Below are 18633 nucleotides of genomic sequence, written 5' to 3'. Positions count from 1 at the left end.
AGTCCTGGAAAATGGCAAATGCTCAGAAATAGGCCTTTCTTGTGTTCCATGTGTTGGTGAAATCTCTGCTATGTGGTGATCCTCTACACTTCTAAATTTTGCATGGCAGAGGACTATAAAGACACTCTTATGTGTGAATCCCCACAACCAACATGGAGAGAATGCATTGCTATTTATTGAATGTTCACATGCACCTATTAGAAGACCCTGTTCACGTTGCAATGAGCTTACAGTTGAGTTTGGGCGCGCACACAAGATAAACAGATAGCATGTCTATAGGCAAGATTACCAGCAGATGTAAACTGACATCGCTCTATTAACGCAGATACAGAACCCAAGTCTATATGGATATAGATACCTATAAAAACTACACACAACAATTAACAGTACACATGTGAGGTGCTAGAGTAAATTTGCATTATTTGTCATTGAGAGGCTTCTTGGAGGAACCGTGTTTGGTGAGGGATTTGAAGGAAGACAAGGAGTTTGGCACATAAGCAGAAGGAGAGGTGGAACAGAAAAAGGTTCAACACTGAGTGTGAGAGAAGTATTTAAAGGAGGAGAAAGATTCCGTCCTGATCCTCACAACTTTGGCTCCTTGCAGATGGGTTGGACCTTAGTAATCTTTTTTTTTTCTTGCCCTGCTGTCTGAGATTCTGTGACGTTTAGAAGCTGGTTGGAGATAGTGATGGGTATAATTGAGTGCTTTGCAAGATTATAGTTGTAAAGGCCATATTTCTGCAAAGGGTCAGAAAGTCTTTTTTTTCTTTCTTTTGCAATTCAGCTTTTAAAGTATACTGAAATATGCTTCATTTCTTACAATTGCCAACAGCTTTCTGTTTCATATCTTTATTTTAACAGGTGCCAGAGTACCGAACAAGTCTTTTACACTTTATATGTTGCATATAGTATATATGAGTCTAAGACTCCATTTCGAGGTGTTTATCCCAGGTTTAACTTTGATTTCTGTATAAACCATTACAGAAAAGAAAAAAAGAAAAAAATGGGCTCCAGTCTCTGTGAACTTAGATAAAATAGAGCTACTTCAAAGCATCTTTTCCTGGACATATACAAATACATATCAAACCAGATAATGAAGGAAAAAAGGCGGAAGGAATGCATGCCAGCTCCTGTTGTTTGTTGTTATGGTTGTTTTTTAAGGCAAGTGCACCATTTACCCTAGCTCCTGACTTCTGCTGCTGTCACTGTAAGAAGAACACAATCAGAACACTTAATTCACCTTTTTGACTTGGCTTCTCAGCATAACACTAGCAGAGAAAGAGACAAATTTTCTGCTGGTGTAAATAGATGCATCTCCATTGATTTCAATGGAATTTTGCTCCCCAAACCTTAATTATCAAGTAAGAGCAACTCAGATCAGGCCAAAAGGGAACTAGAAATGACAGTTATTTTAAACTAGAAACAGTCATTTCTGTATCCATTTGATTTTGTTTTATAGCTATAGTGACAACCTCAATTATATCTACATACGTTATTGTGGGGATGGAGGAAGGAAAACTATTTGTATATACATAATCTTGTAATTTTTTCAGTAAAAGGAGTTTGGAGAGGGGGGAGAAACTACTTAAATAATACCCCAACAAAAATCAGGAATGGAACACAGTAAGAGATGAAATCTTCACTTGGATTATTAAATTGAATTTTGTGTATTTGTTTAAATAATCATTTTTTAAGCCCCTTGATCAATGGCTTTTGGAAACTTAGTTTTTCCTCCTCCTAGCACATGAAGATCAATCACCTCGGAGCATGTGGTGACACCACTGGCAGACAATGTATTGGCAAAGCCTTTCAGGGCATCAAAAACGGCAACGTTACAACCATCCACATGTGATGATTATGTTGAACCTGGTCTCCTGTTGTAACCAGACTGTTCCTGTTCTGACAGATGCTGATGAATAAATCATGAATCCACATTATGACCTTCCCAGCTATTCTCCTTATGATCAGAAGAAGAGGATTTTCACTTCCTGGCTAGGCTGGTGATCTAGTGGAAGCTTGGGGGATCCAGTGGGGTTGAGTCCAAGTTTGAGCCTGGGAACTGTTGCTCATTCCCCTGGCTCACTTGAAATAAAGCCTCTTGGGATCCCAAATAGGAAAAAATACAATATAACTTCTTGAAGATGCCTGAGTGCTGCTTGTGACCAAAGCTCGCATGATCAGTGTCTTGCTGGAGCGTAGGCTGTTGCTGTGGGCCCCCAAAGAAGGGTGGAATGATGTCCTTGGATGTGGTGCTTGCTATGGTTATGATCTCAATAAAAACACGCTGCTGTAGTGCATTTGGCTATATCTTTTGAGACCTGCTGGAAACATAAGGCAGGTGTGGAATGGACTTGTAATGGAAATTTACACTTGGAGACACTGGACACCAGTGCCCCATGAGCTGCATTGGCTGCATGCTGGCATCTGGGGTGGAATTCTAGGTATTCGTTCTTAACCCACACAGTACTAAATGGTTTGTGCTCCAGAGCCCTAAGAGACCGCCTTTTTCTCCCGCCTGAACTCAGCACCTGAGCTGCAGCTCCACAGGCCTAAATGGAAAGGGATCTGCCAGCTGGGTATTCTCTGTGAAGTTCCCTGACTATGGAACACACCTCTAGCCTCTTGATCAGCCAGAGCCAGATTTGTTATCTTGCGGATTTAGTGCAAGGCTGACCTGTTTTTTTGTTTACTTGCCAAGCATCTCAATTAGTGGCTCTTAAACTTTTGTATTGGTGACCCTTTTCACAAAGCAATCCTATGAGTGTGACCCCCTTCTAAATTACTTTTTAAAAAATGTTTAACACTGTTATAAATGCTGGAGGCAAAGCGGGGTTTGGGGGTGGAGGCTGAGAGCTCACGACCCTCCCCCCCTGTGTAATAATGTCATGACTCCTTGAGGGGTCATGACCCCTAGTTTGAGAACCCCTGGTCTAGATGGCCTTGGGGGGTAGCATGTGGATTTATTTATTTATTTTGTATTACAGTAGCACACAGAGACCCAGACTTGTTTTATGTAGGGACAGATATTATTGTTGGCCTTTAACAAATAATAATAATCAGGATAAACTATTGCTAATTGAATGTATACATATCCATTTTATTCTACAGACAGTGCTCACCCAGCTAGAAGTTGGATCACAAAGAGTTTGGGATTCTCTTGTCCTTACGAAAGCTGTGTAAATAAAGAGTGACAGGCAGAAATGAGAGCCTAATTCCACTCCTTGCAGGAAGGTTGTTCAATCCCTTGGGAAGCAGGTGTCCTCTTCTAAGGCTCTGGTAAAGGCTTAGCATGCTGAGTGCACTATAATGGGAAGAAGTGTTGTTATTCCTAGTTTAAAAGTACAATGTAGTGAAATAATCCTTTAATTCCATATGATGCAAAAACTCAGGCACTTCGGAACTATACCATAGCCTAGATGTAGAGCTGCCAAATGGTATGGGGTGGCAATAAATGAACAAAAAATAGCTCAGAAGAGCAACATGAGGGTGGTTTTGACACATCCCATGAGCTCTGTGAAAAAGGCTTTCGCTTAATTCTCAGTAGATTTATTTACTTTGCTTTTTGTTACCTACTAACCAGCCATCCGCATTATGGATTTCTATAAAGTGGCATAGGCCCAGATTTTTAAAGCTATTTGGGTGGGGGTGGGGGGTGCTCAGTGCCACAACACCTACAGATTTGAGAGCCTAAATCTCTTTTTCATTTAGGCACTTAGGGGCCTAAATTCCATCAAGTCCATTTAGATTCACAAGTGCCTAAGTCCATTTTGGAAAAAGATATTTAGGCTCCAAAATTGATTCGGCACAGTGGCACTGAGCACTGCGATGCTTAAATACCTTTTAAAAACCTCTGCCTAAGGGAGCTAGCAGAATAGATTGGTGACTTCCTAGGATGTTGCTATCTGTTCTTTGGCACGCTCATTCTTTCTGCCTCCTCCCCTATCATGATTATCTCCATTGTCCTGCCCAGAGGCAAAGAAACCAACATGGACCCATGTTTTTATGAGTTTTCCCAAATAATATTTTATGGTTTGCCCTCTTGTGTCCATGCATCATTTCTGAGATGCCTGACTAATATAGTATCTACAGCCTATGCCTCTATAAATACCGTAAAGGCTGTGCAATTAGGTCAACTTCTGCCTTTAATGTATATCAACCTTTATCTTCAATATAGAAATCTAGTAGATAAATATACTGAATAATGCAGAGCTTAATTCTTTGTGGGTAATGTTGGGTATTTAGGTTGCTCTTTGACTCTCATGGATTTAAGTGCTCCATTATCTCATAGGTGTGCACACAACTTGCATTGATGTTCATGATGCTTGCATGCAAAAATCCCTTCATACCCAGAATCTCCTTTGTGTTTCTATGTCATCCAGCATTATCTGGAATCCATTCTTTTCTGTTTCTCCAGCACTTATTACAGTGTCACTAAGAGAGAGTGGTTGTACATTTCTCTCCTTGTATTCATTTTGGAAACTATAGGTTTATTCAGAAACCTAGCAATTTTTGGTCAGTTTCTTTGTGATTTGACCATGCGTTCAAACCTCAACTAATCTCTCTGTTTTTCTCTCATCTATTGATACAGTAACTAACTGACACTGTCAGACTGCCCTTGCTGAGAGCCAAACTCAGTATCTCTATAACTCCCTGCGTGCCCCTCAGTAGTTTCCGCTCTGCATGTTCCTCACACTAAGCTCCACAGTAGCTCATGTCTGTCTTATCCTATTTCTGATTCTGCTGACATGCAGCTCAGTGCCTTTGACCAAACTTAAGTTCTCCTAAGATAGTATCTTTAGAATGTGCTGATGGGAACCCGGGGATGGGCGGGAGGGGACCAACAGGTGGGTGTCTTGGTGTGTTTTTTTTTTTTTCATTTTAATGACATTTCCTCAAGTATTTTGTCTGAGGGTGTAGGCATATTACTTGTATTACAGGGTCACTGTTCTGGGTACTGTACAGACACAGAGTAAGATATAGTCCTTTCTCCAAAGATCTTATAGTCTAAATAGTAGACCAGGCAGAAAAGGTGGGAGAAAAGTTGTGATGGTATCCTCATTGGGCAGAGAGATGAGAGGCACGGACAATTTAAGGTCACCAAGGAAGTCTATATGATGTAGAAATTGAACCCAGATCTCCTGAGTCCCAGTCCAGGGCCTTAACCACAACACCTCTCTTTCTTTTTTCTAATTTTTCTTCTCATTTATCTTTCTTTGATTATGAGTTATTTTTAATAGAAAAATGCAGGTACCTGGTGGGAAAAAATTAATATTTGACCTTCAGTACCAACCCCTTAGTTACTGACGACACTAAACATCACCAACGGGAAAGTTTTAAAACTGCAAATGTGTTTTCCAACATGTGATCCCCATGTTACTCAACTTGGGCAGATAAAACTAGAGTACTCACTTTCACTTTGTGTGTATTCAGTCTCACTTTCTGGTCTCTGTACACTAGCACAATTCTGTATTACTTGGGTTTCTAACAGTGCAGGAGTATGATTAAATTGTGAAACAATCCCAAGTCCTCATTGCTGGCATTTTTGGATCATGAAAGCATTTGTTAGATTTTGTGTAAACCCACATGGCCATATTCTGAAGCATGGCTAAGGAGCCAAAAGATGCTAGTTGCAAACCCTTGCCCGATCATTGTCCAGCTCAGCAGCAGGTTAGGTTCCCAGTGTAGTTTAGTCTGGAGGCTGTCACTGTCCTGCAGTGGGAATTATTGTAGAAGAGACTCACATAGGGGGCCCTTTTACCTGGCTCGTCCCCTGCACTAGATCCCAGGAGAGGAATGGTATAGGATCAATCGTAATTCCTGTGCGCCACCTAACTATTGACTAGGCTGTTTTGTGCTAGCAGAGCAGTGATCCAAGCTTATCCAGAATGCATGAGTGGCGGATATAATAGGCCAGGAGAGGCTAAGCCTCCCCTGGCGCAGTCGCTGTCACCCTGCTGCCGGACACCCTGCCTGTGCCCTGCCTTTTCCTGTCCATGCTCCACCCTGCCTCGCTGAGTCTCTCCACTCCACACACACACACCCCCAGAGGTCCCTGCCACTTGCTGTGTCCCTCCTCTCCTCTACCCCCGCAAGGCTCCCCACACCTGCCATGTCCCTCCTCTCCTTATCCCCCTCCCCGTGAGGCCCACGCTTGCTCTGTCCCTGGGGGCAGTTGAGGCCTCGCGGGGAAAAGATGGGAGGAAAGGAGGGGCGGGGCGAGCGGTGGGGAGGAAAGGAGGGGTGGGGCGAGCGGCGGGGAGGGGGCGAGGCCTGGGGCAGAAGAAGCGGGACCAGGAACTAGCCCCCCCCCAGGGGAAGGTTCACCCGCCGCCCATGCCAGAATAGCTGAGGATCTAGCCTTTTATTTGCAGTCCTTTTTACTAGGATTATGTTACTGCAGTTTCTCTTTAACTCTGACCAGCTGAATCTGTGTGAATAGACAGTAGTGAGAGATTGCTTGTCCATTTAAACTGTCCTCACATGCATGGGCATGTGTAAGTTTAAGTGTCTTTAAAGAAAGTATTGGGCCAATTTTTCTTTTTTTTTTCAGTACAGTACAGTTTGATACTTTCTTATTCCTTTTTGGAATAAAAGGGAAACCCGCAGCAGTCTGGCATGAGAAAATCTCTGCTTGGAAAAACAAAGGAAAATGGGGAGAAATGAGAAATCTTAACCTGGACTTGCTTCTGAGTTTGCTCTACCGTCTACACAATTCACTTTGTTCGTCCTGAGTTCTGGGCTCAGATATCTCGGCCATATCCTCCGACTTTCTGTAAATTGTGTCTGGAAAAATGACACCTGCTGGGCTTCTCTTCTCTCCCTGTAACTAGCTGGAACTCATCACCTAATGGGAGAACTATAAAAAGGAGCAGTGCTGCTAACTAATTCTTGAAAGCTGAGCACCAAATAAATCAAGTTTCTGCTGAGCCCTGCGGTGACGGGAGTTTGTTAGGTCTTCAGCAAGAGCAATGAAAACAATGATCAAAAATTTCCTGGCTGGGTACTAAAGATGGTTAACCAGCATAATTAGATCAGAATCCCAATGACTGAAGGACCTATTGACCATACAATCTGGCACAGAAAAAAGATGGCTTCCTGCAACAATGAAAACATGCTGCTGCTTTTATTACTGGGTTTATATTCACACAGTGTTTTGGGGTTTTATTTTAAGCTATTCTGTACATTTTCTTCTCTGTGAAGAGAACTAAGTGCAGGTGCTGAAAGAGGAAAGCTGCTGCTATAGTTAGAAGCTCTGATGATTAAATAGTGAGACAGGAAAATATTTATTAAATCAAATAGATACCGAAAACTCTGGTATAAAAATATGTGAAAAACTGCTGCTAAAAAAGAAATCTTCAAGCCTCAGTAACAGAGTTTTTCCACCACCGAGCAGCTGTTGACACAATACCGAGTCAGTGAAAGTAGATCTATTTTCCTGAGGGTGGTTGAATTTTAAAGCCGGGGCCATAACATTACAGTACATCTTGGTGATAGATAAGATCTATGAATTATATATGAAGGATTAGACCTCTTGAATTAGTTATGACCCCAAAAACAGATCCATTAGATCTGTCTGATAAGGCATTACGTTTGCAATAACGTTCTGTTTAGCTGAGATTTTATGGCTTAGCCATGGTACTTATTTTAGTTAGGATAATAGGTTATAAACATTTATCTCAGCTTTTTTCTTTTCCTTTTTTAAATTTTTCAGCTGCTAGAGCAGGGGTGGGCAAACTACGGCCCGTGGGCTGTTTTAAGCCATTTTAAGTTGGCCCGTGAGCTCCCGCTGGGGAGCAGGGTCTGGGGCCTGCCCCACTGCGGTGCTCTAGGCAGTTCCCAGAAGCCACAGCATGGCCCCGATCCAGGGTGCAGGGTTGGGGGGGCTGCACCATATGGCTCCCAGAAGCAGCAGCATGGCCCCGCTCTGCTGCTCTAGCAGGGTCGGGGGCCGCTCCACGCGAAGGGACATGCCGCTGCTTCTGGGAGCTGCTTGAGGTAAGCGCCACTCGGAGCCTGCACCCCTGAGCCTCTCCCCAAGCCCCAGACCCCTCCCCAGATCCCCCTCCTACTCGCCAACCCCCTCAATCCCAGCCCGGAGCACCCTCCTGCATCCCAAACCTCTCATCCACAGCCCCACCCCCGAACCCGCACCCCCAACCAGAGCCCTCACCCCCTCCCACACCTGAACCACAATTTTATGAGCATTCATGGCCCACCATACAATTTCTATTCCCCGATGTGGTGCTCAGGCCAAAGAGTTTGCCCATCCCCATGCTAGAGGGACCCAAGAGCTTCCTTTTTTTAGCCAATGCAAAGAGATTGAGCATATGGTGAGGCAGGAACTGTGGATATTAGGGAGGTCTGACAGAGGTTCCGGAACATTCATCTCTTATGCGCATCCATCCTTGCTTCAGCTAGGTATTTTTCCACAGAGAACTCTAGCCGTTACCCCACATTGATTGAGAGCATTTCCGGCCTCCAGAGCCCAGCTAGCTTGTCTTTAGAGGATATAGAATAATTTCTTCTTTGTAGGTAGGGATTATGGAAAGTTTTTTTTCCCTAATTCTCCTTCTCCCCTCAGTCCCATAACCTCGGTCTGCACACACACAGTCACGAGTCTGCACTGGGAGGCCACTGCTGTTCCTGACCCATTGAGTCTATGTTCCATTGTAAAGAGTGTGATGTGGAGTATCTCAACTGAGTGAAATCATGGCAGCTATGTGCATTTCCACTCCCTGAGGATCTGCCCCCAAAACTTTCTTACAGGTCTAGCAGTTTGGCTCATGAGGGGATACCATAGGCCTATTAAATGAATGCACACAAGCCACCCAATTGGTAGTGGGCTGTGGTACAAATAAGTGAGCGCTAGGTGACTGCTGAAAAGGTTCTGAATTTTCTACGATAAATGTGGATGCTGTGCTTTTATATTTTAAATGATCTGTGAATAGGTTTGCTGGGTATCCAGTTGGTGGCGCAGCAGGGCTAAGGCATGCTCCTTACCTGGCTCCGTGCAACTCCCGGGAAGCTGCCTGCATGTCTTTCCAGACTGGGGGCAGCCACAGTGGCTCTGCACGCTGCCCCCACCCATAGCGCTCGGGCGGAGCCGAACGTGTCCGGGAAAATGGCGGCTCTGCTCCTCACCGACTCTTCGGCTCTGTTTAAGAGCCGAGCTGCCCGAGCGCTATGGGCTTCAGGCAGCCCCCTTGCCTTCGGACCCCAGCCGCCGGCCGGGCACTTCCCCTCCCGGGCTCCGGCGGTGCAGGGTCCGGAGGCATAAGGGCTGCCCGAAGCCGGTAGCGCTGGGGCAGCTCGGCTCTTAAACAGAGCCGAAGAGTCAGGGGAGGAGCAGAGCCTCCAGCTGCAGTGGCTCTGCTCCTCCCCGACTCTTCGGCTCTGTTTAAGAGCCTAGCACTACGGGCTTTGGGCAGCCCCCATACCTCCGGACCCTGCGCCGCCGGAGCCCGGGAGGGGAAGTGCCTGGCCGGGGGCGCAGGGTCCGGAGGCATGGGGGTTGCCTGAAGCCGGTAGCGCTCTGGTAGCCCGGCTCTTAAACAGAGCCGAAGAGTCAGGGGAGGAGGCTCTGCTCCTCCCCTGTCTGGGAACCACATTGGCTGGGAACCATTGGCTGGGAACCACAGAGGTAGGGTTACCATACGTCCTCTTTTTTCCGGACATGTCCGGCTTTTCGGCACTCAACCCCCCGTCTGGGGGGAATTGCCAAAAAGCCGAACGTGTCCGGGAAAATGGCGGCTCTGCTCCTCCCCTGACTCTTCAGCTCTGTTTTAAGAGCCGGGCTGCCCGAGCGCTACCGGCTTCGGGCAGCCCCCATGCCTCCGGACCCTGCGCCGCCAGAGCCCGGGAGGGGAAGTGCCCGGCTGGGGGCGCAGGGTCCGGAGGCAAGGGGGCTGCCCGAAGCCCAAGCGCTACCGGCTTCACGGTTTGCCGGGCAGCCTCCAGACCCTGCGCCCCCGGCTGGGCGCTTCCCCTCCCGGGCTCCAGCTGCGCTGGGGAAGCGCCGGCTGGGGGCGCAGGGTCTGGGGGCTGCCCGGCAAACCGTGAAGCCGGTAGCGCTCGGGCAGCCCTTTCCGCGTGGCTGGGAATGGGAGGGAGGAGGGGGCGGAGTTAGGGCGGGGAAGGGGCGGAGTTGGGGCGGGTCTGAGGGTGGGGAAATGTGCGGGGCCAGGGCCTGTGGAGGGTCCTCTTTTTTTATTTGTTAGATATGGTAACCCTACACAGTGGGCAGGGGCAGTGTGCAGAGCCCCCGTGGCCGCCCTTCCCCTTAGGAGCCAGAGGGACATGCTGGCCGTTTTCCCGGGAGCTGCCTGAGGTAAGCACCACCCAGAGCCCACACCCCTCACGTGCCCATGCCCCAGCCCCAGCCCGTACCCAAACTCCTTCCTGGAGCCTACACCCACCCCCCCAGCCTGGACCCACCCCAGAGCCCTCACCCCTTCCACACCCCAACCGTCTGTCCCAGCCCAGTGAAAATGAATGAGCGAGGGTGGGGGGAGAGTGAGCGACAGGAGGAGGAGTGAGTGGGGGGCAGGGCCTTGGAGAGGGGGCATGACCTCAGGAAAGGGGCAGGGTAAGGGTATTAGATTTTCTGCAATTTGAAAGTTGGCAACCCTATCTGTGAAGAACTGTTTAAGAACAATGTCCAGCTCTAAAATAGCACCTTTCAGCCAAGGGTCTCAAAGCATTTTCAAAGGAGGTGAAGCATCATTATCCCCATTTAACAGTTGAGGAAATTTAAGGCACAGAGGTGAAGTGATTCATTTAAGATTACATACTAGGGCATTGACAGAGCTGGGCATTGGCATAGATACCAGGGCCTTCCCCCTCTCTGCACCCCTCTCCCCGGTCCACCGGACTACCTTTCTTTTAGCAAGAGCAAAATACATTCTTCTAGTGTCTTGGGGTATGAGCTTCTTGATGTGCATACCTTTAAAGGAGTTTAAATAAACGTGTAAAAAACCAGTTGTCTCAGAATACAGCTGAAGAGAAGGTAAGATTGAAGGTGAGTTGCCTTCATAGCAGGAAATACAAGTTGCAGAGTGCCTACTTTTCCTTGCAGTTTATTCTTGACCAAATTGTGTGTGTGTGTGTGTGTGTGTGTGTGTGAGAGAGAGAGAGAGAGACACACACACACACACCATCTACTACTAGGACACAAGTTCCAAGATGCTTCATGCATTCAGGTGGTAAACCCATGAGGGGAGGGGAAGGGAAGAGAGTAAGTGTGTGTGTGTGTGTGTGAGAGAGAGAGAGAGAGAGAGAGAGTGTGCATGTGTGTTGGGAAAAGCTTGCAGCTTGTTTTGTAGGGCAAATAGACCAGAAATAAAAAAGCAGAGAAAAGTAAATAAAGTGAAAGAATAAGGGCTTGGACTGGTTGTAGTTGTACTACAACTACAAGATGTAGTTCTGTTAGGGTGACCAGATAGCAAATGTGAAAAATCGGGACATGGGGTGGGGGGTAATTGGAGCCTATATATGAAAAAGACCCAAAAATCAGGACTGTCCCTATAAAATCGGGACATCTGGTCACCCTAAGTTCTGTGAACTGAGACATTTTGGTTTCTGCTGCTGAAACTGATAGGGGCTGGAAGTGCTGTGGTTCTCAGCTCCTGTATGGACAAGACAGAACAGTAGTGTTTATGGTATACTCCAGAAAGCACAATGAAACAATGGAGAACTCCTTGGACAGATTTATAAATATTTGTGCTCAGAGGATAATTCCCAATAAAGAATGTATCCAAGGACTTTTGAAAATCCCATCTTTAGTTTTTGTTTTGCTATTCATGGAATACCTGTGAGCAGATCACAATCGCCTTGAATTTATTCATTAGTAGAAAGAATTAGATGAGTTGTTTTGCTAATTATTTATAGTTGATTCTGCATACTTCTATGCCAATATTTGGTATTCATTCTTGAACTGTTGCAAGGTTGTGATTTGGTCTGATAAATCCCATAGTATTCTTCCTACATGCACTTCTGGTGCAAAATACTCTGATATGTTAATTTAAAATTCAGTTTCCATATATACACACGGCTTTGAAATTTGTCTTCTACAAATATTCATGCCAGTAGAACTCAGTCACACAAATGTTCACAGAAAATAATGCAAAAGGGCAGAAGCAAATTATTTCATAAAATCGAGCAAATGGTAGTGAAATGTAGATAAATAGAAACATGTTTTGTCAGTATTCACTCAGTTCTACTAATTATATCATGTTTAGACAGCAGTCTAGCGGCATTAATACTCTGAGTGTTTAACTTGTACAATCTACAACATCCGAAGGCAGTACGTGTTCTCAGACACACAGAAAGAATGGGGACTTTTTTAACCTCCAAGATTTATCATTTATAGATTCATTTGAAACACAAGAAAAATATGGAAGTTGATAAATAGATCATGTTGGTCTATGAATATATAGAACAGCCAAGAAGTTTTATGGAACTAAGTAAAGAATTTAGGCTCCAATCCTGCAAAACATCCCCATAGTGAAGATCGTCGCCTCCCTAAAGTGTCTTCAGTTGATCTTAGATCCTCAGTTGATCTTACTAAAGTAGGCATTGATGGTGCACATGCTTAGTCGGGGATGGTAACTTTATGAAAACAAGCAGTTTCAGTGGTGCGAGTAACTTTATTTATGTGGCTCAATGTTTTCAGGTTCAAAGACTTAAATTGTGAGTTCTTTGGGACGGGGACCTTGTCTGCTTGTATTTCAGCAGACTGACACTCTAGACATTCATGTGCAATTGCGATGCCACCTGGAATAGGTCTGTGATTGTAAGAAACCTGTGGATGCTGAGGCTGGATCTTGCCCTTGTGGTACTACAGGTGCCACAGCAGTAACATCAGAGAGGAAGAGTTGTCTGAGCCAATCTAAACTTCTGCTTTTTGTATGTGCTCTGTCTGTCTTCTGCAGCTCAAGCCAGGTCAGAACAGTTGCCGAGACAGTGACAGTGAAAGTGCAAGTGGAGAATCGAAAGGATTCCATCGGAGCAACTCTCGGGAAAGACTCAGTGACGTAAGTAGAACTCCTGAGGCCAAATACTGCCCTGAGTTGCATCCTTTTTTTGAAGGGTGTAAATCAGGGCAGAATTTGGTCCCTGGGGGGCAATGTGCTGCTAAACTCCTCCTGCCCACCTCACTGGTGGGGTGTGGCTCTCCTGCCCCCTTGTGGGATGGACTCCCTTCTAAATTCGGTAACAGTCTCTGTTTGTGTGTAGGGGGTCAGTCGCAGCCAGTTGAAAGAAACCAATTGATTAGTTCATTGCAACGTAACAAATTAGACAGTTGTAGCCTCTATAATATTGGTAGGTTGGTATCTTAGACCACAGTGACCTGTGCCCAAGATTCGAGCTCCTGAACAACTACGATATCAGGATTAACAAGGTGAGAACCACCATGATAAATATCGATAGATTTGGAGACTCTGGGAGTACGTGAGAAAAATTGACCACAAAGTAATACACTCGCAAGTTGTCAAATGTCCTTTCATTAACAATTTCATTAAGCAGATAAATGATGCCACAACTACTGCAAATACTCAGAGATAAACCATACGTTGTCCAGCATCAGTGATTTCATACTCCCATCCCCTGGGGAAACATTGAAAGGAATAGGATAATTATCAGGTGGCCGTCCCTGATGGGTGTCTCCTAATATGCTTCCCTGGCTAGGTAACAGCTTTTGTCCTGGTTTTCTTTTATGCCCACTACGCTCATGCATATGATGAGGGTGACGTCCCCTCTTTCTTTATTTGCACTTCAACACCCCATGAATTTTAGGGTGACCCATCTCTCATAGGCTATTCCCCTTGTTCCCATTAACATCTACATCAATGAGTTACCATAGCAACTTGAGGTTATTACAGAGTCACCTGAAATGTTACTGTTGGGCATCTTGTGGTATTAACTGGTACGTTGTGGCAGATTTTTCCCATTTAGTGCTGCATAGTTCCAGAGCATCAGCATTCAAACCCATCTTTTACTGTAATCTTAAAATTTACTGATACAGGATTCTGTCTCAGTTGTGTAGTCATGCCAACTTGCTTGAGGCCTTTGTGGCTTTCTGTGGACAAGTTACATATCTCTCAGACCTAATGCCTACAGGCCTTGCATTAGTTTTATTTTACTTGCATACCTAATACACACTCATCAGTGATACATACTGATACTTTACCAGTGAAACTCAGATCTAATCTGATACCCATACATTGATTATGTATAATTAGCTACACAGTGAACACTAGTTTGATAAGTACAGTAGGCTCTTACCCAGGATAGGAAAGGGGGGAATGTATTTACTGTAGCGAATGTCATACTTGCGAAAGGTGTTGGGGAACTGGGGAGACTCAAGTCGTTTTTATTCACTGAACAGGTATAACATGGCGAACAGGTATAACACGCACAAGTTTTGCTTCCAGTGCTTGGCCAAACTTCCCACTGAAGGAGCCAGTACTAGTGGTGAGGGGGTATCTCCATGCAAAAAACAAAGTTGTCTTCCTCTCTCTGTTGCAGAGTATTAACCATTCACCGATTAAACTATGCATCAGTTATTCAACCAATGCCTAGAATGAGAGTAGACACATTCTGGGAACAAAATGGACCTTCTTTTGCTGTAATTAGATCATCTAGCCTGAGGGTGGATTTTTTTTAAAAATACAATGGCTCATCTATAGGACATTGGATGGATCAGATCCTCAGCTGGTTTAATTCATCGTTTCACCAGACCCCCTCCATCTGAAGGTCTGGCCCTATATCTCTAGTGCATAATAAATGATACCCAAGACTCAGAAATAGGTGTTCAAATTTGGAAGACCGGTAACATAGGGTGGCTTGCACAGATGAGATCAAGTTGAGCTGAAATGAAACTTTTTTAACCCATTTTCTTGGCAAATTTAAGCCTCAAGGTACAGAGCTAGTTGTGGCTGCCCTGTGCAGTACTGCCGGAATAGCCTGTTAAACTGCTGGTGTGACGCTATGAAACCTTCTCCTTCTTTCTCTCTCCTTTGCTCCATTATTTTAGGGGCCCACCCCTCCCTTAGACTCAACCTTCATGGATGGCCTCATGTTAGTTTTAAAGCCTGCCCTTTATAGCCATAGGGTGAGGCTGTTATCAGTGCAATAAAATACCATCAAAGGAGAGGAGATTGACTTCAGCAAGTAATTTGATATTTTCATTGATTTTACACTTGCATAACATCTTCTATGCGAGCCTTGCAATGTACTAAAGATGGGGACCCCAAGACCGAGACTTGCCGAATGCCTTACAGCCAGGGCTGGCTCCAGGGTTTTTGCCGCCCCAAACGGCGGGGGGGAAAAAAAAGCCGCGATCGGTGGCAGCTCCACCGCGCTGCTTTCTTCTTCGGCGGCAGGTCCTTCCCTCCGAGAGGAACCCGCCGCTGAAGATCCCGACGTGCCGCCCCTTCCCCTTGGCCGCCCCAAGCACCTGCTTGCTCAGCTGGTGCCTGGAGCCGGCCCTGCTCACAGCAAGTCAGTACCAGAGCTAGGAGTAGACCCCAGTGCTCCTGATTCCAGTTCCCTAGTTTTACATACATGCATCCTGTGTCCTCTGGCAATACATTGTCTTCAACCTCACAATGCAGATAATGGAAAGGAGGAGGGAAACATTTTTAGTTCCCCTTAGACACCCAAGAGATCACATGAGGATTACATTATCAGCGAGCGGGGATCTCGGCAATAATCTCATTAATATTTTTTTTTATTTCTTTTGCCTAAGTTGATAGCAAGCCCTGTCACGCTTTGATAACATAACACAGTTGAAACATGCCTTTTCAAGAGACCCCTGGATCGCTGTCCAGTGCTGCCAGTTCAGCTAAGACTTAAGAAGCATGCATGAGATGGATATCTTGTTATCTGGGCCTGCGGTAGCCTGCAGCCTTTTTCGGATTCTTTCAGTTATGAAAAGTAAATATCATTGTACATTTCCTTCTCAGGCTACAGCAGAAACCTTGTTTTTTAAAAGATGGATTCCCAGATAACAGCTCTGATAGTTTCACTTCCAGCTCTGTGAGATCCCACCTTGAATTGCATTATTTCAAACAAACACGGTTTGAGAGTTTAATAGTGTTGTTTAAAAATAATACATTTTTAAAAGGTGCAGGCTGTCTGACTGCATCTTATTTGCCAACACTGATTGTCCTGAAAAGAACAATAGATGAGACTAAGATCTCTTTTTCTCTCTCTCTGCAGAATTTTCTCTGACATAGGCACATTTCACCTGGGAAAAATACGCACAGAGATTGTGTACTCAGTGGAAAATATGGGTAAAATTTAAAATATCTCATTGAGATTAGCCCACAGCTCAGAAAAGTAAATCTTGGACTCTCAACATGATGAATTTCTACTGTGGTAGTCATACAAGCTAGAACAGTAGGCATGGTTCCTGCATGAAGATGTATAATGAAAGGAATGCATATACTTTAGATGGATAATCCATTTTCAAATCTCCGGTTGTAAGTAAACTGTTGATATAGAAATGTTAACTTCATGAGCTTTAATGAGAAGCCTGAGTGATAGCCCAGTGACAGTCGCAGAAAGAGGGAGATAGTATAATTAATTACCAGTTGCAAACTCACTTGTCAGTGGCATCATTCCCTCTCCTGACAGATATCTTTCGACTATGCATTTTATAAATGTGTCTACAATCCTTGGGTAACACAGACATTAAGTCGAAGTGTTTTTACAAGGGATCATTCCTTTGCAGCCTTGGTCAAAACCAAAAAGAAAATAATACTATGAAAAGACCATGTTAATCAGGAGACTTTTCTCATAATGAGTTTTGAAATAGCATCAGAAAGTAGGAAGTGGAATTGCCCCATGTTCTTGTCAAATGCAGTGCAGTGAAACTGATTTCCGTCACCTCTTTTTCCATCTCTCCCCACACCCCATTCCCCTTGAACTCTCTAAAAGAATTTAATTAACAGAAAACTTGACCTCTGGTCAATTAAGGAGAATGATTACCTGACAGCTCCTGACAGCAACTGTTGGACAGTGAGCTGATAAATCTCATTGTTTGAGTTTGTAAACTGGTCTTCCACCTGCCCCCCCCAAAGCATACATGCACACACTCTGTATTACTTCTTTTATAGTCTTTTTGGAATAACCATTTACTTTCTGCTTTCTGGATAGAGCTAGCCTTAGGGCCCTAAAGCAGTGAAATTGGAGACCTTCTTTTTATGGGTAGCTGGGAATATATAGGATGCTATAGTCATTTTAATCTCATCAAAATCTTGCCAGTAGTGGAATTCATTCTGTTAAGATTTTGCTTTAAAACAACATGGCAGTGCCTTCTCTTTTCCTCAGCCTGGAAGTCTCTCAACTTTGATTTCCCTTTTTGAAATACTTGAGATCACCTTCCTTCCCTCAGTTGCCAGAGGAGGTAAGGAAAATCTTAGGGGTGGGGGGGGGGGGGGAGTGGGGAATGAGCATATAGAAGCCAGCAGGCCTGGATGGTAAACATCCCAGAGTGTTAAGGGGATTAGCCAACAAGTCTACTATCCCATGGATTATTATTTCTGACAGAGTAGAAATGTCAACATACTGCAAAACTCCCCACAGAAGCTCGATCCTGAGCACTTTGGCTTCAATGCAGCAAAGCACTGAAGCAGATTTAAGCATGTGAACTTTAAGTATGTGAGTCGTCCCATTGAAGTCCATTCTTGTATCCTTCATGGTTCATCCAGCCCTAACTTTGATGCACGCCGTACAAATGTGGATAGTGACAAATAGCGGAGGAGTTCTGGCATCTCTGATCTATGTGACTTGTTCTCTCTCTCACACAGAAGTTATAGATTGCTCTAGATTATGGGTAGCAATAGTAAAATCTGCTATTTTTCTCCTCCATGGTTTTAGGTAGGAGATAATCATTATGAGTAATAATGACTCACCAATGGCATCAAAATCACACTGTTTAGAACTCCAGTTTGATAACCGGATGAGAAACATCTGGTCCAGGAAAAAATAAACACCTTGTTCCATCTTTTTCCCAACCCCTTCAACACTCTGCACACACAGTGCCTCTTCTGCTTCCGCAGATCTCATCTCAGGATCCCGGAAAAGCTCATAGCTTCTCTCTTGAGTGCCTCAGTTTCTTGTGCTTTCTGGCTGTGTTTCCAAGTGCATTGGGAACCCAAAGCCAGAGAGGAGATGATGCTGGCTACCAAGTGAAGGGAGACAAGCCTCATTGCCACTCAGGGAGATATGCTGAGGTCTCATTAAAGAGTGAAGGAGCCAGGCCCCAACAAAGTCAGCATGTTATCACCTGCCCCTCACCCTCCGCATCAGTTTCAGCTTCAGATATTAGGACATTTGCACTTCTCTGCCTCCAGCGTCTTCTACAATAATGTTCAGTCCAAAAAATCCAGAATGAGGGTTAGCCTTTGAGGTCTCGACTGTTTAACTCCTAGCATTTCCTCTCCTTCAGAATATTTTGTTTTCTTGGAGGTATCCAAATTGGAATAATACCAATTTGTGTGTATGTGTGCACACATGGGCGGGCGCACAAGAAGCTGATGGGCTGCATGCTGTCTTTCTTTTTTTGTCTGAGGCTAGGCGCTTAAATGCTTTGTTGCATTATGTTAATTTGGCAGTGCAATCAAATTC

General features: G+C 44.9%; 1 protein-coding gene across 10 annotated transcripts in view; it reads left to right on the top strand.

Moving 5' to 3' along the window:
* Positions 1-18633, top strand: part of AUTS2 (activator of transcription and developmental regulator AUTS2) — a 966537-nt gene that overhangs the window by 441752 nt on the left and 506152 nt on the right. For all 10 annotated transcript variants that reach the window (XM_008178896.4, XM_065573290.1, XM_024099737.3 and 7 more), the window contains one exon: positions 12930-13031. In XM_008178896.4, the coding sequence (XP_008177118.1) occupies positions 12930-13031 (102 nt within the window). The remainder of the gene's footprint in view (positions 1-12929; positions 13032-18633) is intronic.

Source organism: Chrysemys picta, chromosome 19 (genome assembly GCF_011386835.1).
Source record: "Chrysemys picta bellii isolate R12L10 chromosome 19, ASM1138683v2, whole genome shotgun sequence".
NCBI classification, from domain to species: domain Eukaryota; kingdom Metazoa; phylum Chordata; order Testudines; family Emydidae; genus Chrysemys; species Chrysemys picta.
This window is presented reverse-complemented; position numbering and strand designations above follow the sequence as displayed.